Source organism: Bombus vancouverensis, chromosome 10 (genome assembly GCF_051014615.1).
Source record: "Bombus vancouverensis nearcticus chromosome 10, iyBomVanc1_principal, whole genome shotgun sequence".
NCBI classification, from domain to species: Eukaryota; Metazoa; Arthropoda; class Insecta; order Hymenoptera; family Apidae; genus Bombus; species Bombus vancouverensis.
In genome coordinates, this window is record NC_134920.1 from 6,285,438 (window position 1) to 6,309,540 (window position 24,103).

Here is a 24,103-nt window from a genome sequence, read left to right on the forward strand (position 1 = left end):
TATTTTGACCCTTGCACGTGGCACCATCGAATGATATAACTCGCGTATACTCACGAGATCGAAAAACACCCTGTGGTGCATCAAAATACGGGAGTAATATTATAGGTAATAATTCGTGTAAGTTCCGTAAATTTCAAGTAATCGCAAATATTTCTTACAAAAATTCCCTAAGGCACATCGAAGATAATTTTTATAAAAGAAAACAGATGGATAGTAAATTATGTGCAAAAAGAAGAATTATTGCGATTTATACGATAATTCAAAATAAGAAGTAACTATATCTTGTTTATGTAGCGTTGCTTGATATTTGTAAAAAATGTTAGAAATATTAGAAACATTGAAAAGTTTTATTTAATTTAAACTTAAATGGAAGTGTAATATATTAGAGGGAATTTATTAAAAGATGGGAGTATGTGCGTCATTTCACTATAAATTGTATTTATGAAGATCTGCTTGATATAGATATATTTTCCTGTACAAGAGTTTGATCGTTTTATATTTTCTTCAATAAGTGCTCTTATTCTCGAAAATAGGAAGTTATGACGGAAAGATTGATTTAACGTAAAAATGCGGAAGAAATATTTACATCCACGGGTAGAAAGTGGCTCCTTTTACTGGACAGTTTCGAGCACAAGAGTATCGAGTTACAAGCTTGGAATCGCTCCTGAAAATAGGCAAGCCGTGGGACATGATGTAGAAACACTTTACTTCCTATAGGGGTTTCTCTCTAGACATTTTATTTTTTTTACATTTTTCATTATCTAAAATAAATTTTGTAGATTTATCTACTTAAAGGTAATAACAAGATTCATCATTGTATAGGAAGTTTCAGTAAATCTCGAATTACAGTTTTAAAAGGATTGAAGATAAAAAACAATTTCATGTCTGAAAAATTAAATACATAATTCTAATAAAACAGAAGTAGGATGTGTGTTGGAGATATTTCCCCTCTAAAAAAAAAGTTTTATAATTACATAAAATTTATTTCCGTCTCGACTGGTAGATCTAGAGCGACAAAAATAATAAATACTCTGTGATTGACTTAATTGACAGCAATCAATCAATAATTATCTGATCGTTCCAGATGACACCCTATTGTTCTTATTTCAATTTTTTTTATCATCAAGTATCGATTTGAACTCAATTTCCTTTCTATACAGAGCAGTAAAAAATTGTAATATATTAAATATAAAATAGCTATCTTATGAAAGATTTAACAACAAAATAATCGAGCAATAAACGCCAAGAATTGGATATAAAAGGAAATTATAACGAAGCATAAAACGTTAATGTAATGTGTAATAATAACTTCATAATCACTAATACATATGAGCAATTAATAAGTAATTCGAGATGGATCGAACGAGAAGGTATAATTATTTAATGAAACAGGCTTCTTTATCATCATCCGTGATTTATTATTCTACAACTCAAACAAACTCTTCTACGTGGGGAAACACTAGCGGAAAATTGTGGCATAAATTTATGAGGCTTATGGAGTCAAAGAGGTGTGTCTGGTTACTCTTGAACTTTTAAGATAGACGCTTAACGAACTCGAAACTTTCCGAGTCATGATCTTCGTAGGCGGTCGACTCTTTACGGAAACAAAGGAGCGACCGGGATCATTCGATTATGTCGATTCGTTAAACATGCAAATTTTGTACCAGCTTACGCTCTGTCGAGTTGAATTCGGTCAAGCTCTTCTGAACTTTACTTGAATGTTGATTTCGTCCTTCCTTTTGCGTAGAAGAAGTTATTTCAAATCCTGGTGATTCGGTAATTTTGCAAGAACACATTTTTATTTTATCGCATTTCTTGTAATTGGAATATCTTGTGTTTTAATTTGGAGCACTAAAAATGTATAAAGAACAAGGAATCTTGTTTTTAATTGTGAGAAACTTTTATAAATTATCAATGATAGAAACGATTCATAAAGAAAGAAATCAGAAAAATAATTATTAAAATTTAGGAGCAGTTTTATTGGAATAAGTATATTTATCGAGCATACAAGAATTGGCGAATTATTATGAAAAATAAACGAAAGTTGATTCATTGAAATAAGAAAAGATAATGATATGAAATTAATAAATTTACAGAAGAAAAATTTCATGGATAGTAATATCGGTTTTTCGGTTTTTACGAGACACCACTGAGGAGAACGTAAGTGTATGCAAGGAAAAGAGATATATCAGGAGATACGAGAACGTCCCTCAAAATAAATAGCCTTTTCCTATCGTGGCAGACCTATATCTTTTTCTGTGTCTGAAAGAGCAAACAAGATGGTACGGATTTACCGTATCTAAAGGTGAGATCTCCCTATACTTTCACAGAATCGCTACAGGGGCGAAGGTAACTAGGAAGCCTAATAAATTCATTGGAAATTCACTGAATCACCGGATACTAATTTCAATCCCAAATTTGAGCCCTTGGAAACTCGATAAAAAGCTTTTGACTAGGAAGTGTATTGTTAAAAATGTAAAGTATCTAGATCAAACGATAAGTCGTTATTATGCACGAGAAATTATTAACGTCGATAACTTGTATTTCGTGGCGAGTAAAATTCCACTACTGAGATAAAAACACGAGTGGTAGCCTGCAGTAAGATTAAAGCAAGGTTAATTTCAATATTTCCACATAAATATCAGTAAAATTGCTAGGAATATTATTAAAGGATTGCAAAAACTAAAACTCAAACAGCTTCTCGTCTTGAAACATTCGACAATCAACACCAGCGAATCTTGCAGTGAAATTGAAGCGAGATTAATTGCAATATTTCTACATAAATATCAGTAAAAGTGCAGAAATATTATTAAAGGATTGCAAGGATTAATACTGGAGGAACTCCTCGTGCTCAAACATTCGACAATTAACGCCAGTGACTGTCGCAGTAAAATTGAAGGGAGATCATTAAGCTTGGAAAATATAATTTTATGAAACTTCAAAGCACAGTTTCCCAGGGACGAGATAGGGGACGTAAATGGCTGAGGGACGTCGAATTCGCGTAAAATTCACGGTACCGTTCCCCGGACACTTTTTCACGGATGACGTAAAAATAGAGAAGAGCCGCCACGCTATGGGGGAATGGGTGCTGAATGTCGACGCACCATGGAAAATGCATATGAACACAAAAATAAGCGGCTGCCGGCCAGATAAAAATAATAAAGGGGCGGCTGTAAAAACAGAAATAGGCACGACTATACGTCGGTGCACAAGGGACGACTGGTCCCTGCAGCCAGCGACATTTCACGCGGTATTTACCGGCGATTGTCGCTAAATCGCTCTGCACCGCCACGGAAACAAGCTTCGCCGGCTTCCGTTGCATAATTTATTCGCGTCGATTCGTAGACATTTCTCGAGTAGACGCTTCCGTTCATGTGCCGGTAAGAGTTACGTTACAAAATAATTTTACTGCGTTCCTTACTCAAATATGTACCAAACACGATATTTAAAATTTGCATTTATATTAGAATCGAAATTATTTAAAAACTGTTAAATTCTCAGATAAAAGTAACTAAAATAATTGAGATGGTTGTTTCGGATTAACAAATTTCATCTATATTTCAAATAAAATTTGTCCATACCTTGTTTGTCAAGAACGTTATCTCTCGTGAAGTAATTTATTTCTTACTTCGGCTCTTTATTTATTATATTCTTATTTATTTATTAATTTCCGTAACCTGTAATTTACACAACTTTTGCGCATTATTTCACTGCCTGGCCACCGTGATGGATGAAAGAATCTCGTTTGTCAACAAATGTTACGACAAATCAATCATCCACGCGATCCCTTTTGATAACTGAGCATTGTTTGAAACATTATGCAAATGATTTACGCACTGCCGCACGGACGTGACATTCGTACGAGAGTTATCGACAGAGCAGCAACAGTGGACTTCCGGTTCACCGAATAAATCGCAGTTGCCGGACATTGCGTATTGACCAATCAGGGTTCGTTTAGGTACTTGATGATCATTCCGGCTCCGATCACGAAGCCCTTTCCAGGGCGCGAATCAAAATCGGGCCTCGAAATCGTTTCCCCGTGCAGTCTCCATCGCGGTCCCTCCTTCTTCTTCTCCTTCTTTTTTTCACTTGGTCGCAATTAACCCTCGTTTAAAAGGTTTGTGCGCCTCTATTAGGCCACAATAGGGATTTTATAATTCGATCTGCGACGGCTGACGAAAATAATTACTGCTACGTGGGACAAAGACGATGAAACGCGTTTCAGAGGGACATTAAACCTTACAACTTTATTTTATCCATTTTCGTTCTTAGCAGAGGGCTGGAACGAGCTTTAACGCGCAGCTACTGCATTAAAAGTTAAATTAAGAAAAGATTCTTTTTCATTTTCACGCGATTATTCCTCGTAATTGTGACTCTTTCGAAGATGAAGATTTCTGTTGAAGAAAGAGGAGGATGTTCTTGAAGGGATCTTGCACCAATTGTTCGGATGAAAGGGATGAATGAATCGGAGATTTTTCGTATATTCTGGATTAGGTACTGACCGTTCACGGTTGTTCAATGTGAATTCTACTTTGCTGGGATAATTTCGTCCGTGTAATATATCTGAAGAACCTATGAAACCAGACTCAAAGAGAAGAAGCTCGTAGCAGTGGAAAATATGTAGATTTTGAAAGGATTTTACTTCGAAAACAAACATTCCGCTGAATCCAATTTTTCCAACTAGCAAAAAGAAAAGATATCCCATTACCAGTTCATAAATTCTACGATTTAGCGCCAATTTAAAATACATATATCCTTGAAAAATGTTAGAAACACATGATTCATCCGATACGTGGCGTCGATCACTCAATAAGAGGATCCATGTTGTTTGTTTTCGGATGTTTGGCTAGTCTTTGGTCTATACATCAATAAATTTCCTTGTAGAGAAACAAATCAGATCGAAATAATTCGTGGAAACAGGTCAAGCCACGGAGTACGAGAGCAATTTGCAATTTTGCTTCGCTGAATCCAGTGGTTGGCTCGTTAACCGGTCAAATTAGCGCGATTAATGATGTCGAAGGACGACCGAGGGATAATTAAGAATAATTACGCCCCAAGGGAAGAGCTCTCTCTCTCTCTATTTCATTTCCTTCTTTTCCAGGATCGGATGGTGCAAAAAGACGGAAGATGGTTTCCGTCCTGGCGAACGGAACCTTTAATTTTTAGCTTCTCAGGTATACCTGGAGTTAACGATCAAATAGTAATTACTTTCAATTAATTAATATGCTCAGTGGCTGGTGTTTTACCATGCTAGATATGGTGGATTTCTATTCGTCCTTGGTGACGTGTATAGTGAAGTAAAATATATGTGCGTGTATTGTGTTAACTGAAGCATGGAAAATTAAGCAACGCAGGGAAGCATTTAAGCATATCTCAGTCGAATATCCTTGAACTTTTTACCCTTCTAACATTTCATATTCCCACTTTATTACATAGCTAATTTGTCGTAATTTTGTAATTTTTCACATTCCCAATATTTTTCTACGTTCAATTTCTTACATATTTTATACTCCTATTATACTACGCTTTATATTCCTAATTTGTTTTTAACTTGTTTTACGTTTCTAATTTTTTATATACGCAACTTCTATCGAACTATTTTCAATGTTCTATACTTGTGTATAATTATTGTAAAATTGTTTTATTTACAACATTCCGGATATACCTTCTAAAGTATTGATTTATATTTAGAAATAATGAAAAGCTGTTTCTTACTTAAAAAGGAAAGACAAAATAAAAGAGATTGGTAGGTAGATCACGTTTTTAATTTCGAACAATAACGACGTGTAACACGTGAACGGAGGACGTTAAATGAAAATCGAAGAGGGCAATCGAGAGGGAAGGAAATCGAGTAGTCGCGTTCCGGAAACGAAGTTCGAGCAAAGGTGGGACCGGAAATCGTGCTCGACCGACACCAGGAAGTATAACCGGTAAATATATACGCGGATGGAAAGAGGCATGTGCCGGTGGAATGCTTAATTTCACGGTTATTGACCGGCATCTTGCAGACAGATCTATCGCGACCTGCTCTATTGTCTGCTTAACATGCCATCGGACGAGCTTCGTTACGCGAAACAGAATCATTAATTATTATTCTGCATCTCTGCGAGGGAACAATTAACTGCATATTTCCTGGTGTATACAACCGATATCGAACAACGCGGACGAGTTCTAAAAAATATTTCACACGATAGCAATATTTTACTCTCGACTGTTAAGGAAATCGTTTTCGATATGACAGGTGTGTTTTTATTTTCGTACACGGAATATCGATTTGTTAAAATCGAACAGCATGTAGGAAAGATATATATTTTATTATATGAAATATATGCTTTTTTGGCATTCGGAATATCGAACTATTAAAATTAAAGACCATTGGAGTATATCTCACGTGTTAATTGAAATAGGCGTATCTGATTGAAAGGTAGATTTGAAAAAATTACGTTTAGTATTTAACAACCAGACATCGATATCATACACGCTCGAGATATAAATTTCTTATTTAATAAACATATAAATGAATTACTTTTGTGCTACCTGGCAGCAATGACTCGATTTACGCGAAAGTTACAGATACGCCCTTTTGAGTTGACACGACAGAAACACGATAAATATTATATTTTTAATGATCTTCTGGCTGAAATTTAACGAAAAGATGAATTTAAATTAAATTCGTAATGTTAGAGTGAACAATTTTGAGGTATTAAAGCATCCCACACTTTAAAAGTATTACAATTGTCAGCTCTACCAATGATTAGATAAAGTGAATGTTAGATAAATAAACGTGTAAAGATGTTTTCAAGATTAGATATTAAAATAGTATACAATTTCTTGTCGAAGACTGTAAGATTAGGATGTCAGAGTTGTCAAATCTGTCAAAATATAAAACATATAAACAAGATAAAAAAATAGGGAAGAAACTCTCTATTTCATTTAAAACGCACCTATTAATGTGACATTTTCTGTTATCAATAATACCTGTCTATAGAAGTGTTAAAATGATATTGCAAATTATTAGTTTCTCACTAATTTTCCATCAGATTCCGAAATTCTAATTATTCTCGCGAATAAAGCAAAATTCATTTATAGAAAAAATACTCCCAAAGCATCGTTGAGCATTCAAGTGACACGTAATACGTGTTAAACACCATATATATTGTAACAAGCTTACGAAAACATTGTCCATAAGCCACGATTCGTTGAACAACACCGATATCAATATCAAGTATACATGTTCTTGGTGGTTAGTAATTTATCACCCTCTGGAAGGCTGAAAGACCGATGTCGAAACGGAAACGCGACAGGTCGCGTTGTCGTAGAGCTGGAATACGAATCAGCGTGGCTTGTCGACACGGTTTGTTTTAACGACACCCGGGGACAGAGTGTCACGACAACGTCTCGTCCGGATGCAACATGGCGCGATTCCGCAGAGCCGGATGCACCGGTTCTTTCGTCGTGCCCGTACACACAGTTTATCCTGCTAGCTACGTGTGGCCTCGTACACACCATGGAAAATATAGTATAAAGCAGAGTGTATCCTTTCGACGGGTCGTACTGACGGGAACGACGTGACAATGTCAACAAGCGAACGAAAACTTCCGGTTAAAGCGAACGACGATCTCGTTATCGTCGATGTTAAAGCAGAGATGTTATTTCTCTGATTCTTCGCCTGTTCGAATTTGATATTTGTCTGAGTTGCTCGAATGTTCGAATTTGATATTTGTCTTGATTGCGTTTGGCAATTTCCTCAGCGAAAGGAAAAGTTCCGAGAAAAGGAATTAAAGAGCGAGGTCTTGTCGAATCGTCAACGATCTAGATCAATTACAAATGGTGATAACTGGTTTCGTCGAAAACGAATGTCTCTATTGTTTTGTTAAGAACTCGTAAGAGTACCATTTTGCGTACACGTAACACGAGCTTAAAAGGATTAAGCGAAATAATACATGGTATTGAACATTCCATGACAGATGGAGCGCTTTTTCACGTAATTATTCAGAGGTTTCTCGTAAATAATAATTTTAACGTGATGTGCAAATCATGCTCTCGAATTTGGAATGTTGGAATTTGTTGGATTTGTTGGAATTTTGTTGAATTTTTACTCGTAGCTACTTGTTTGTTGAATTGGGTTCATTCCTTTTAAGTTTGATACATTCTAATAATATATTTTTTAATCGCGTAATAAATGTTGAAAATACGAGAATAATCAACAAGCCGGTTCTTTATTTTCTACGGTCTGAAACCTGAATTTTTTCCCGTGTTTCTTCGACGTCTGCGTTTGCAAACGCAGTTGGTGGAATCGAGGATTCTCGAAGCCTGGCCTGCGCGGATATCCACGCTTCATTTCCGGCTTTAATTGAAAACAGAAACGGGGGAGAGCCACGAGTTCGTTTGGAAGCCTCCTCGAATCTTTTTGTCTGAAGCTTGTTATTTAGACTTCAGTAAATCTGAGATACTTTTATTCCAATAAAGAGTATCAAAAGAAATCTATTTTATATTTTAAAAGTCACTCGTAACCAAGATCCTTTTAACACCAAATATAAATACAAAATTATAATAATTCAATTTTGTAAAATCTTTAATTACTCTACGTATCTAAGAAAATTCTTGTAATTTTGAAATTAAATTTCCCAACTAATCCTAGATCTACAAAATCCTCCATTACTTTTCTATACATTCATAAAAACCTCTCTGCGTTCAATTCCAATAAATGTTCTAGAACTGAGACTACCTTCGATACCTAATTGTACAAAATTAAATCAGGAAGACGATCACGAGTGAAAGTCATTATTATAAGAACTAAATGCTTCATTATTATTTAATATTTGAAGATATAGAATTTATAGAAGATATGGATTATAGTAGATTAAATCATTGTTTGCAGTGGTTAATGCATTATTACATAATATTAGCATGATAGGTATGGTTACAGAATGTTAATACTGAAACAAAATTCACGTGGAGTGAAATTCTGCTCATGATAGCATTTAAGCGTGAAATAATTTTTACTTTCTACGTCTCGTAATCAAATCACATAACGATTTCCTATCAATCTCCGCATTCGAACAGATATTTATATAATCAGCATTCCCCTTGGAGCTCATACACGCTTCCAATCCATGTGCATTGCCTGAACCGGAAAGTCCCGTAGCTAATTAAGCAACAACAATGGAACACGTGAGACACGTGGACGACATAAGTTCTGAGACTCGCGGTCGGATCATGTGGAATCGCCACGATCGATGGATCACGTATGGCCGTAAATTTTACAATCTATCTGCCGCGTTTTGGGTTCGGGTGTCTCGATCGAGCACAGATCGGAAAACGCGACTCGTTCGACGAATACTAAGAGTACTGGGCTTCCGGGGACCGGGTGTCGTCTACACACGTCCGTCCACAGCCGAAGATTATCTCTTCGAGCCGATCAAAGATCACCGGATTTCCTTTAAGACCGCGATTCCTAATTGGAATTCCAAGAGGAACCTGGCTTCCATGAGAATTGCACTTTTCGGGCTTGTTGTTCGCAAAAATATCGATTGATTGATTTTCGGGATACTTTTGGATGTTTCAATGATTACAACCCAAAATAAGTATGCATAAAGTATGGAACTTTAAAGAAAAGAGTACAATCACGAAAGGGATAGTTTTTCGATCGATATTTAATATTTCTTTCCAGTCGATTCATGTCAGTATTATCTACTTCCTAATCTAGTACCATTCCTCATCTAGTACCATTACTTACTTTCACTGGAGGAAAATAATCGAATGAAAATTTCGTTTCAAACCTGAATTGCCTATCCACCTATGTACTACCTAATCATGGTGTGCCATAATATAAAAAGACACTTCTTAGATACATCAACTTTTCTTCTCGAAAAAGGAATAATCAAACACTGAATTATTCCTGATAACGATCACACTGAAATTTCAACTTATTTGGAGTTTGAGCAGGAGCATAATAGAAAATGTATTTTAAATGAAACCCTTTTTGATTCACAAAGTATTACTTTTTAACAATATTCTATGATGAGAGTTTTAAAACTTGTACAAACTATTACAAATGTTTCTATCCGATCAGAAGAATCTAACGATAATATATCATTGTGTAATTACCTGCCACATTAATGCAAACCTAGCTTAAATACTATAATACAATAATATAATCAAATTTTAATATGCAACAACCCTTCTCTAACAAAGACTAATCGAGATCCAAATCATTTCTTTATCACACACCTACAGCATTTCTTCCCAAACTATATGGACTTAACTGGTAAACTCGATTAAAAAAATCAATGGGTTTCACCGCGCGAATCGTCGTTGAACGATCGGGACCGGTTCGAATTCGTAACGAGGCTTTTGTACGTGATTCGAACGAGCATGCGGGCGCGTGCAAAGCGAAATCTGGCCCGTGGGAACGAACTACGGGTCTTTTTCGTTCGAGTGCCGACCATAATCGCCACGCCGCGATTGATCGACAAGGAGGAAAGAATGAAATCGGCGAATATTCGCCTATGAGAATCAAACGCGACATTCATCCCTTCGTTTCGATCTGTCCACGCGATTCTAAGATCTCTTGATCGGCCAATTGAGTCTCGTTGACCCACTCATTAATATATCAATGTGGTCAAATCGAAATAGTAATAAGTAGACGGGACTTTTGACATGAAATAATATCCTGCGGTATTATGGTATGTATGGTATGTAGTTCTCGAGATGCTTTTATAGACTCGATTCTTCTTCGAAGTCGCTCCCTCGCTGAGTATTATTGGAAAATAAAGGACGAATTAACTCATTCTACTCGCAGTCTTAATATTTGAAGATTACAGGGGAAAATACAATACATTATACTCCCCATTGTTCTTTTCTTTTTCCTTTTACAGAAGAAAGGTTTTAAAATTCAGCAGGACATTCAATACATTTCGAACGAGTTAATTCGTCTTCGTTGCTTGATACATTAGCCCTTTGTGGTTCCTGTTATATTCGACATTTTCATTCCAAGTGATTCATACTCGAGAAGTCACTTTCAAAATCTATTTGTAATCTGGTTATAGTTTCATAGTCTTTCGTAATCAATAACCCATCTGTATTAATATAATTCCATTAAGTAAAATGTTAAAATCTCAATCGCTGTTGGCTAGTTTTACTTCTACTCACCCCTGCTCGAAGAACTGCGATGTCTTCTGCGCCTGGACCTGCTGCAAGATCTCGCCTTCCGGTCCTCTACGTGGACACCATCTACAGTATCTACAGGCGCTGGCGGCGCCATTGTGTCAGGTTCTACGAGAACTGTGGGGCTTTGTGGTTGCTTTCTGGAGATGTGGTCTTTGCTCGAGGAACCTCGATCTTTGCCTATGAAGGTGCTGATCGAATGCCTTCTACGACCTGCTGCCGCTGATCCTGTTGCTGGCAGCGTGGATGAAAGGTTGTAATACCTAAAATAATTTCAACAACTTAGTGACAGTTCGTTACATTAGTATTAATTAATAGACTATGGGTGTTTATGTACATTTCTATTGTATTTATATTATTCTCACTTGATTTTACTACTGACCTAGCGTCATCGACACCAACGAAAACTTCGTTCGAATCTTGATCATCGTCATCGTCATCGTCGTCGTCATCATCATGATTGTGATTATCTCTGGCCAATCCACAGTACACCATATCATTCGACAGCAGTTCGCTAGCGGACTTCAACACAGCTCTGCTTCGGCCTGGACGTCTTCTGTCGTTCTCAGAATGCGAGTGTGACCTGTGGGGAACAGTACGTTAAGTAGCATTTTGTATTCTTATCCTTTGCAAAAATTTTATTTTATTTCTTGTCTTCAACAAGAACAAGAAATTCCAGCTAATTTAAAATTCAGAAAACTCCCATAAACTCGAAATTCTAACCCTCTTACAGTGCATCACGAGAAAGACTCAGGTAAGCTGTCAAATAAATAATACTATTTATTTTCACATCTTAAATCTCATCACACAAATATAACGTAATTGTCGCTATAAAAAGTCGAGAAAGTATATATTTTTATATCTGATATCAGAAATGTAAGAATAATTATCTTCCGGTTCGTTCATTTTATATTCTCATTAAACTGTTAAGAATTTAAATACGCACAGTTCAAACTTCTGTTTGATATCATCAAAAAAAAAAAAAAAAAAAAAGAGGAAGAAAAAGTCACCAACCTATGAGGTAGATACGGCGAGGGTGGCGCAACATCCGAAGGTCTTGGATCACCCTTCAGGAACTGCTGTGTTCTTTCGTGATCTGCATTGGCACTAACAGATCTGAACAAATTTCTGAAACTCCTTCTCTGATTACCAGGACCACCATGAGCGCCGTTTCCGCATTGACCAGTTCCATTTCTGGGCAACATTGGCATCTTCTCTTCTGTGGGCGTGGAGGCGCCGGAGGTACTGCCTCTGTTATTCTCCTGCGGTATCAGAGTACTCGTGGTAGACGTGGAGAGGACGCTGGCCGACGAAGTGGTGCCCATTTTGCAAGGACGTCGCCGGAACAGGGCCGTCAGCCCCGTTGGTCCTTTGGAGGGCGGCGAGAAGGCGACGCTCGTTGTCGACGCAGGCGTCGTCGATACCGACGACGTCGCCGTCCCGCTCGACAACGAGAAGTATGAAGGATTGTCTGTGAACATGCGGATTCAAGGTCATAGAACCTGCTCCGCAAACTCGTACGAGGAAGCTTTCTGCCTTGTTGTTCAGCTTAATCTCTTTTTGGCGTCATTTCACGATTTGATATTGCAATTGCACAGTTGTAATAACGAAGATTGGAAGGTAGAAGGTTTGAAGTTTGAAGATTGTGTGGGTTAAGCTAGTTCGATTTAGAGAATGACATTTTCTCTGTTGACGAGGGTCTAGGTGATTTTAGGTCAGCAACGTTTTGTTCGTTATGTCAATCACGAGGATAAGTGATTTGTTGTTGCCCCGTCACACTTGAGATAATTTAAATGATTTAGATTGAAAGGTAGAAGGTTCGAAGTCTCGACGCGTTATATTAGTTTGATTTAGAGAGTGACAATTCTCTGTTAATAAATGGTCCGGTTCTTTAGGTCAGTTTTTATTAAACACAAAGTTGAACGACGACTCGTTGAATGTCTCTTTTCATCGATCACAAGGGTAGATCATCGATTTTTTCATCTGAATACACTTTTATTCGGAAGAACAATTTATCCATGAAATAGACGTATGTCCCAATAATTGAATAGAATTATCGACACTTTGAATGGTCACCAAGAATTTCAATAATGTAAAATGTCATTAATATCGGTTGAATATTCACGTTATCACAGATCTGAATTTTTCACAATATTTTTCCACGAGGACAGGTAGGATAGAGCACGCGTTGGAGTAAAAAAAGTGAAAAAGTATTCGCGACTAGACGAACACGAGGTCCACCTGAGACTGTTCGGTTCCAGAGAGATACACCATGCCTATAGGACGCCATGAACGATTCGAATGGTACTTGAAAGTGGGGGGATGGACCGGACGTGGTATTGTCCCCCACCCTGTAAACCAGAAGCGAAGAACGAGACAGCCGTACGCGGCACCGGAAGTCCGCCGTAACGTTGTGAACGATCCGCGCGTTATTACTCTCCGAAGATGAATTGACCTCGTACTGTGACGAAAGAAAAAAAAAGAGGAGGAGGAGGAACGAAAGGGGAAGGATTCACGAGGCGAGCTTCCTGCGAAAACGAGATGGTTTCGTGTTTGTGAAAATATTTTCCAGACGATCTTTCGATCTTGATTTAAACGTGAAGGATCCTGTGATATATACATATAAAAAGATACATATATGTATCTTTTTTTTTTAATTTGCGAAACGTCGACTGTCTAGGTGGATGAGATTATTACGTTTTTTTAAAACTTGTGATTGTAGTACGGTGTCCTTTAATATTTAATAATTGTAAAATTACATTTTTGGAACATCGATCGCGTCGTATAAAATCATTCTGTTGTAATTTTCTTTTATACTCTTGCAATCTTTTCGACTGAATGCTTGTAAAGTAAAATAAAAACGTTTGTTTCACGGTAAAGTTCAAATTAGTTATCTCCTGTTGTTTGTTATATGCACGCACAATGGTCACGTTATTGTAATCGTCGTTTCTTGTCGCAAAACCACAATGGAAATGATTTCTAAGATAATGGGATAATAGTATTGTACAATTTTAAGAAGCTTCAATTCGCTACGATTAACTCAGTAAAAATTTGAAATCTCATGAAATGAAATTCGAGCTTCAATATAATTAATGAGTTTTTCCAGCTTCGTTGTTAGTTTTTCCCTTTTTTATTTTGCAATTCGATTCTTTTTTGCATTTTTATTTACTTTTTCAATCGTTCGTTTTTCTTTCCGTTTTCTTTCCTTCGATAAATTAACTAACTAATAATTTCACGAAATGTTGTTTTGTAGCGAAGGAAAAGATAATTAAGAACGAGATATAAGAAAATTGTAGACGGTTTTTGGAATTTGCACGATCAGTAGGGGCTACGTAAAACGAATACGGGAAAGGAGAACGGTTTCCAAATACGTTCGTCGCTTACGAATTTACTGATCGAAATCTTTCACCAGAATTCTACTTCTCTTCGTGTACTTTTCGAACGTGTTCGAAAATTTAAGAAGTATCCTAAATATCTGATCTTATACTCGTTGCGAGCTTTGACTTTTTATTCGAATTTCTGCCCATTTGAATGTTTGGTCTATGGTAAAAAATAAACGTTTACCATTTATTATGTATAGCTTATAAATAAAACCTTAAAAGACAAGAGAAAAAGCATGGAATAACACGCGAAAGTGTCCGAGCATTCGTAAAAAAATCTTTTTTAAATGCATTACACGTGTTATATGAAATCTTTTGAAATATCGTTAGCTCTGTATCAAATTAAGAATCAACGACGCGAAATTTAATTATACTCTACTGTTTTGTAAAACATTTTTGCTGTGTTACCGTGAGAAAAGGGTACGCGAATACAGAAGCTTTGATCGTGTACAGAACGAGCGACGTGAAATAATTAAAGCCCTCAACTTCAACGTGAAGCTTCTTAAACGTGCAAACCAGGCAAACGAAAGAATTCAATGAATACAAAGTATACAAAGAATACAAAAGGGATGTAAAAGAAAATTGCAGGAGAATAAATTCAAACTATCAGAATAATACAATAATTCTTATAAGATTTCAAACTTTCTAAAGATCCTCGAGTAAAAGGAATCTTCAATGATCTTTCAACAACGAAACTAGACTGAGTTAAAAGATTCAAGCTGGACGTGAAAAGAGCATCAAACAGAACGATTAAAAGCAATCTCTGATTTCCTAGGTTTAAGTTTCTAACTTAAAAGACCAAGAATATAAGAAAAAGAAAAGAAAACAAATTGTCAAATGAAGAACAATAGGAGAGACCTGTAAAACGATCGGCAAAGCTATAAATAAGAACGAATTAGAAATTCTTGGCGGCTGTCTGAAATAACGTTCCCGGCTCTTTCAGGTATACATAGTCGATTTGAAGCGGCTGATCGAGGATTCGTCGGCAAAGACATTAGCTCACGTCACTGACGATACGCGAAAGGAGAGAAGGAGAGAAGAAAAGTGCATCGTGAGGGTGGAATACGCGGTAGTCGTCCCGCGATACGCGTGATTATGCGTGAAACGCGTGACTAGGCTGCGAAAACGTCCTCGAGATATACGTGACCGCAGATTGGTCCAACAACAGGCGATGCTTACCGACTGCCATGCTGACCCCTTGCCACCAGGAACCTTCGCTGCTCCCGTCTTCTGCAACAGGAACAACACGATGCATTTCGATCGTTCAGGTGGAAAAGAAATTAAAAAAAGGTAAGAGAGAATGTCAAATACAAAGATTGTTATACGTGGGAAGAATCACTGTATTTTATCGCTATTTAACGCTATTAGAGAATTATACGAATAATCTTATGTATCTTGATAATATAATATAATAATAACATAACGCATAACATAATTAATAACATAATTAATAACATAAGTATATATAACCTATCTAATAGAATTATTATAAATGACGAATTTATTACTTTTTGGAATTTGTATGCAATGATTCTTACAAAGCATGAAGATTATTATTCGTGGGAAGAGATTGTCTGTAATTGACATTTTTATCGCTATTTAATAATAGAATCACTAGAGTCAAAATAATTCGTTGTTTAAAATCTGCAAGTTTTCATAGAGGTTTTATGATTTATAAGGGTGCATTTCTGAGAATTTGAATATCGTTATACTTGTATCTTCGTTTATATCAAATAATATTTTCATGTACCTTCTATTCTGATTTTTTTCGTACAAATCTTATATCTTAATCGTTGTTCGTTCCAGCGTCGAAGAAAGGAAAAGGAGAGGAAAGTGGAACGAGTTTGAAGATTACCAGTCAGTGCACTGTTACGTCGCTTGGATAAAACATGAATGGGACGGCCCGTGGCCTGATCCCAGTTTCTCACTGTTCTACCCCGTTCATACACCATAAACCTGTCGTAGTTGTCGCCGACACTCTCTTCCCCGCGATCGCGCTAAATATAATATTCCCGCGTATTTTCAGCGATGAATGAAACGACATGCGACCTCTGAATCAAAACACCTATGAAACAAGATGAAAAGTTTCTTTCGGATAGCTAGGAAATTCCTCCGTGTTTTTTTACATCTTTTATTTTTTCTAAAGTTTTTTGCGTGTTCGTTTTGTTGACATTGCGCACTAACATCATTATGTAGGGTGGTTTACCGTGAACGGTCTTTAACTAAACAGGTTCTAAATTTCGTTCGAAATACGCGTATTTGTTTAAATGGCGCACTTTGTTGCTCTCATTAAGACGTAGTATAACTCACAGAAAGTTTTTAGAAAAGTGAATAAGAATCGAGCGAGAGTGAAGGAGAAACAGCAAATCCAAGGGGTTGAGAATCTCTTCGATAAGAATTCATTCCTTTTTACTTAATAAACTTTAAATTCGATTTAAAATACGTATACTTGTGCGAATACCATACGATTTTACTTACATCACTATAAATAGCATATACAAGGTGGCTGGTAACTGGTGGTACAAGCGGAAAGGGGGTGATTCTACGCGAAAAAAAGAAGTCGAAAATATAGAATAAAAATTTTTCCTGTGAGGCTTTGTTTTCGAGAAAATCGACTTTGAATTTTCGCCCGGTACGCGTGCACTTTATCACGTCTCGTTATAACGGATCTCACTGTAGATCGTTGTCTCGATGGAAAAATTAAAAAAAAATTTTTTTTTTAATTTTTATTCTATATTTTCGACTTCTTAGTTACTACACATTTCTGGTCTGCAGCTTTAGCCAATCTAATCGTACCACCTCCTTAAGGATTAAGATCGTATAGAACCTACGAATATTAAAAGTACAAAGTGCAAGTGTAATCTTTAAGTTTCTCGCTCCACCGATAATCATACCGAAGTCTGAATTATAATGATTGCAAATTTAAACGAGCATAGTGTAAAATATGAACAAGAGAGAAACAAATTATGAGTTTATCGGAATTGTAAATCATTTCACGAATTCATTTTGTTTTCTCTTTTTATCATTTTTTCGTTCAGGAGTCCATCCTGGCCGAGCTCATTACAATTCCCGTGATTTTCTGACGGTGATTCTCCTTGTCTCAGGCCTCATATCGTTAACCGAAGGTGTTACAAAGTGTAATTTTATTCACAGACATGCAACGATAGTTTCACTAGCGTGCTGCCATTAACTTCTTGTACAACCGCGCTTTCATCCACTTCATTTGCATCCATAGAGCGATATTTCGATCGATCGTTAAACAAGAAGTTTACGTCTGTGTCTTGCGTGTATTCGCGTATGCGCGTATATATGAGAATAATATTTTCCATCTTGTTATTCGTATTTAAAGCGTGAAAAATTCTGATTCTACAAACTATTGTTGCGTTATTTTTTATTTACCTCCTTGTCCTGTCAGATTGATGAGCTGTCAAGCAGCCAACCAACATTAATTACGTAAGGTAGAACGCCCTAATATGTAGTCGCAACTCGATACACGCACGCCAACCCCGTAGGCTTTACCGTGAAACACGGTAGAAACACTTCGTTCAAAGTTACCTCAGAAGCGACTCAGCTTGAAGTTGGACGGACGAAGTTTAAGTTACCGAAGTTAATTCGTAGTCCCGTTACTTGCTACTTCCATTAACTTCGTTCGCTTAAGTGCTAGCTATAACGAAGAATAATTACTAATTTCGTTAGAATATTAATAGCATTACTAATTACTAGAAAATTAACCGTTACCATAGCAAGCATTCTAATAATTATGAATAAAAGATATACGCTTATGGAAATTATACTTTTTAAAATTGTTCGTTTTTATGAAATTGAAAATTTTTAGAAAATGCCTAAGAAATTTAAGGGATCGTGTATGTCACGAATTATATCGATTACTTCTGCTTGCTATTTTATTTATTTTATTTATTATATATTTCACCACTCATATACTACATGTGTTTCTGCATGTGAGTCTTATTCGTCCCTCCTGGCCTACAAACTTGCCTAGAACCATTTGGGCCAGTGTATGAATTAAATATATGTATCTTACCTATATAAATTAAACGTAACTCTATACTAACATTACTATTGTTATTAGTATTGTTGTTATTACTATTGTTATTACTATTGTTATCAGCAGTGTCGACAAGTGGTTTCTCTTTATTTTTCTATAATTCCTTTCAACTTTTAATGTATTTAAATTCTGTGCATAATATATAGTTCGTTTTACAGCGTAATACATTATAACAATATATAGTCCACAATTACATCTAAATCTATAAATTTGATATATAAAGTTAATCTACGTTCGACTTTGCCCAAGTGTCACATAAAACACGTCCCGTAGCCCGGATAGCACACCCTCGCAGACTCCGCCAGTTTCACGCAACGTCCACGTCCCAATCTCCTACATCATTGCGAAACTCACCGCAATTACCGAACTTCTCCACCGATAACTCTCTATGCTCCCATTACATTCTATCCCTCGGTTACTCGAAAATTTACGTCGTTCGCCATGTTCCCCATCTAATCGCCGGCAGATCCATGGAAATTCGTTTCCACGGAACTCGCTCGAGGAATACCGTGACCGAGAGTTGGTTGTTCCGTCGTTCTCGAAGCGGGCAGACTCGCGGCGAACTATTTTCGTTCGGCTTCCGTCGACGAGCAATAAAAAGGAAGAAGAAAGAGAAGCAGAGAGAGAGAGAGAGAGAGAGAGAGAAAAGAAACGGCGGAACGTGCCAGAGAAGAGAGAAAGAGGGAGAAGAAGAAGGAAAGGCACGACGTTAGGGTTATCGTTCCCATGAAAGCTCGTACAAGCTCTGATTTACTCTGCTGTCCAAATGGATCAGCTGATAGGACGAATCATCGTCACTCCGTTGTATAAATTTGCCTCGAATTCGTTGCAATGCCGCGAGCCAGAACGATTCGTTTACTCGTTTTCACCTCGTTTTCACGTTTTGTCGGAAACGCGACGATGAACTGGAGTTTCGTTGGTGAAATACAATCTGAGGGGCGAATGGGCTTTCGTGTCTTGATCTGATCTTGTTATCGTCGTTGCTGTGGTCACAGAGCTGCTTTTGCATTATTTACTACGTTTTGTTTATTAATTCTTTTTGTTAGGTACGAAGAAACACGTTTGATTCTTTTTCTCTTTTTTTGTAAAGATAACGATTAGCTCGGTGTCTCTTCTATATTGTCGGCTAAAGCAGTTTTTCTAAAACCTCTTCACAAAATATTTCTTTTCAGAGGATATCGTGACAATTTGCCTTCTTTAATAATTTCACCTTCGTTCGATCGATTTTTGTTAATACGAGTATAATCTTTTTGTAGGTAATAACTTTAATGTTTTTATTGTGCTTGTTACGTCGTCACGTTGTTTGGATTGCCGCTATTTTTCACCATATATGCACGTAGTTACCGCCATTATCTTTGAATTGTCCTCGCTAACTGTGTAGCTAGTTGTTTCATTTAATTCACGTCCCTTATCGTATATATTCCGTATCGCTTTGTATTCTACCGTAATTTCTACTGTTACATAGGGTGCTCCAAAAACAATTTAGTCGATATTCCTTCTTTCTTATAAAATTAGAAATTTTCATGCAACGTATTTAAGAGAATAACGAGAAATCGCTTCTGAAAATTATTTGAGAATATCGATGATTAATTCACTACAGTCATTAGTTCCCACGAGCACCACGAACGCATGGCGAGTGACTGCCAAACGATTCGTAGCGCACCAAGAATTTTCGAACGTGTTCGGAATTCCGTGAAACGACTTTGTGAATCTTCGTTTAGCTTTTGTTAGAAACACGACGATGCCAAAAAATAGTTCTTAGTTTGAAGAAGAATACAAATGCCAAAATTTGAAGATTTCAAGATTTGAAGATTAGAAGAGTCTTGTTTGTTGCCTAAGGATCTACGTGCGAGGATCTTAAGAACGAGGCAAATGTTGCTAAAAAGAAACGAGGTCACGACCATAAAAATTCATGAATCGATACACGAAATCTATAAATTCTAGTACCCGTGAACGAAGACCTATAATCCATGAATCCCAGAATCTGATAATTCTGGTCAAGTACATAAATATAAGAATTGGTGAATGCTGGAGTCCTAAATGTCACGAACCTAGGAACACATGAATCCTGGAATATGTGAATTAGTATTAGAGTCGATCAAATCTAGAATCTATCAAACTTAGAATGTGCGAATTCTAAGATATATGATATCTAGAATTTATAAGATCTAATGTTCATAGGATCTGATTTATGAAGATTAAAACGCATTCCGGAATTCTAAGATCTAATATACTAAATTTCCTGAATCTTAGTATCCTGAAATTTACGAACCCGTGACTCGAGACATATAAAACAGCAAAAAAAAAGGGTACTCGGTTGCTCTTTTTCGAAAGAGCAACGTGCAAAACACGCGCAGCTCTGAGATTTACGTATCAACGTAATTTACGTACTTGTTAATTAATGGCGCGTCACATGTAAGAGAACAACCTCGCGTAAAAGTTAATGCGCGTACGTCCCTCTTATGGAGGCACGTGCATCGTTGCTTGGATGCGCTGCTTTTTTCATCGTCGGCAGGTGCTGCACTGTGGTGCATCAGCTACGTACAATAAATTAAGTGCAGTTCAGCTTGACCCGGCAGCGATCGACGAACTTCTTTTTTACCTTGAGGCAAAAATAGCGGCGTGTTTGGCGTTTCGTCCGGTTTGCGTGAGATTTTCAACTTTTCCCGACTACTCTGTCCTCTTTTGGGAAACAGATTAAGAAATTGGGATGGAAGTTTCATGGTTAAGCTCAAATTTCTATCTTATGATTCAGAATTGGATATAGAATTGGAAGCTCTTTATGAAGAAGTTTTTTTAGTTCCATTAAGAATGAAAATAAAAAACGAAAGGACGACCATTTCACAAGGTGATTATTCTTATATTTAATTTCGATAAATTGTTCTCGTTATATATTTGTTATTATTAACAATATGTGCTTCGTAAATACACAGAGAGAGAGAGAGGGAAAGAGAGAGAGAATTATATTTTATATTTTCTGAGGATGATCTTGAGCTTTTTTAAACGATGTCGTATATTTTCTATAACATTAGTCGATCCAGCTAAACATTCTTTACAAAAGAGTATTAACCTACCTATATCGGAAAACCGTTAGTATGGCAGATATTTTTACCTTAATTGGTTAAATTTAATGTATGTTACATTTGTTAAATTGAAGTTAAAATATCTGTAAAAACCAACGGATTTTCGGTATAAATAAGTTAATACTTTTTTATAAAGAACGTCCAGATGGATCGACTAATGGTACAAAGAATATACGGTATCATTTAAAACACTCAAAATTATCTTGAAAATAAAATTCCATCCATCCGATGAATTCCTTGAAATGCAGTGTAATCCATTTAAAACGTTTTTCGACAAAACCAATAGATCACGAGTTATTCTAGACAGTACTTCTTATTGACTTACCCTGTATATAAATTGTATGAAAATGCGATTAACAAATTTGGAATTTCATAAATTTTTAGATCGTGCTTCAAGTTTTAAGTTTTGTATTAAATAGTTTCCTATTTAGTACACATATATTATCTTTATTTTCGGTTCTAGCAGACAAGAAATGGGCTCGGTTTTACACAAGTCTAAAATATCTGATTCAGATTTCGCCACATGCATTCATTGCACACGTTCCCTATCCTATACCTATCCATATATACAATACATATCTACACGCTAAGTGGCATTTAATCTTAATCTTTTGCTAAACTATTACACTTTGGTTTGAAATTTGCACTCTATTCCTCTTTTTTCTATGCCCTTTAACCAATCCACCACCTGATCATTTATCCTACCCTCCTTCGCTTTTCCCCTCCACCTGGTAGTATCTAACTCTTTATAGCCTTGCATAGAATAGCATAGCATTTTTCTATTTTATATTTCCATATTCATTCTCTTTTATATTTGAAAGATCTCTCTCTCCAAGGAAGGAAAACGCATTTCTTAAATATAAATTACCCGAATGTCTGAAATTGTTAAAGTTTAGATTGGTATTTTATCTTCCCTTAAACTTTAAGGATCTTCTTTTAAACTTCCTTATTCTAATTTCCAACAATCGTATTTCGATGGCCATATTTAAAAACGAAGTTAAACGATGTTAGAAAAATCGTTGCATCGTTCGACAAAAATTCTTATTCCAACTTCCGCGATGGACTGAAAGTCAAGTGTTTCGTACGTGACACGCATTTTCACGCACGTCGTTTGCTGATTACACAATACACCGCGTTTATGACTCCCATCTTGGACCAACGCACGCACTACACATGCACGTTCCATCCTCGGATCATCCACTCTACGTCGTTTCTCATGGTTCAAGGTCTCACGATCGAATTCGGTGCAAGCACGTTTTGGTTTCTTTTTTTGGATCTCGTGTACTTTCTCTTAGAACGATACCCGAATTTATTAGCAGTAGCACACGAGACCAGAAATTCAACGTAATTAATACGTTACAATTTAATAAAATGATGCATGGTGTTAGCGAGAAAAGGTAACAAAGAATAATTGTACTATAAAATTTTAAAACTGAGTAGTAATATGACTCGGTATTAATTTGACAAAATTAGTTTACGAAACTTAGTGCATCTAGATAATTTTATAATAATACTGAAAGATAGTTATCAATTTTGTAGAATGAGCATCTTTAAAATAAGAGGGATAAGAAAAATCGATACGTCTCGAGAAAGAGGCCTGATCGATACAGCTTACACGTTTGTATTATCTTTCAAATTATCTTATGAAACATTGACGTACAACGACTATACAAATCTATTTTACAGTTCATAGTCCAAAAACAGATGGCCAATTAAAATACCGATGAACGTCATCTACCTAGATAAAAAAAGATTACAAACTATTTTTGTAACTAACTTTTTTAGATATTCTATCTACCTATCCTAATCAGAATTACTAAATCTCTAATGAAATTCTTTGCCTAATGAATTTTTTTCGCATATATACACTTCATTTATTGAAAAATAATATAATAACTATAATTTTCATTTTTAAGTATAATTAATTACGGTTTCAATATTATAAGATGATAATACTACGAATAAGGTACTTATTTACATAACGAAGTGGTAATTTCTTTCGAAACCCTAACGTGTATCAAATCTCCGGTAGTATAATTTTCCATTTCCTTTCCACTCGAAATATAAAAAATCGAAACACAAGGGAAAGGTAAACGAAGAAAGAATTATATAAAGGTACAGAAATACAACTTACATCGAGGTCGGATTGGTAGTTACCAACGAAACGAATTCGCGTGTAACGTTCGAGCGTCTGGTTAAGTTCGGCTGTCAGGTTCGATCTATTAATATACACTGCGAGCCGCCTGCCTAATTCCTAATGGAATATTCGTACAGATTTCTCGACGTGGATGCCTTAAAAGTATTCGTTGCTGGAGCACGTTCGACCATAAGTTATTTTTCGCTTTGGGTTCGTTTAAATATTTCAATAAGTGAGTCGATACACATATAAATTCAAGAAAAGAAGA

The 24,103-nt window shown here is 36.3% G+C and overlaps 1 protein-coding gene across 1 annotated transcript in view; it reads right to left on the reverse strand.

Moving 5' to 3' along the window:
- stumps (DBB domain-containing protein stumps) overlaps positions 1-24,103 on the reverse strand; it is a 45,464-nt gene that overhangs the window by 19,015 nt on the left and 2,346 nt on the right. Inside the window, exons 2-5 of the mRNA XM_033336121.2 lie at positions 15,729-15,779; positions 12,184-12,640; positions 11,552-11,752; positions 11,155-11,432 (exon numbers count right to left, since the gene is read on the reverse strand). Of these exons, the coding sequence (XP_033192012.1) occupies positions 11,155-11,432; positions 11,552-11,752; positions 12,184-12,640; positions 15,729-15,738 (946 nt within the window). The 5' untranslated portion in view covers positions 15,739-15,779. The remainder of the gene's footprint in view (positions 1-11,154; positions 11,433-11,551; positions 11,753-12,183; positions 12,641-15,728; positions 15,780-24,103) is intronic.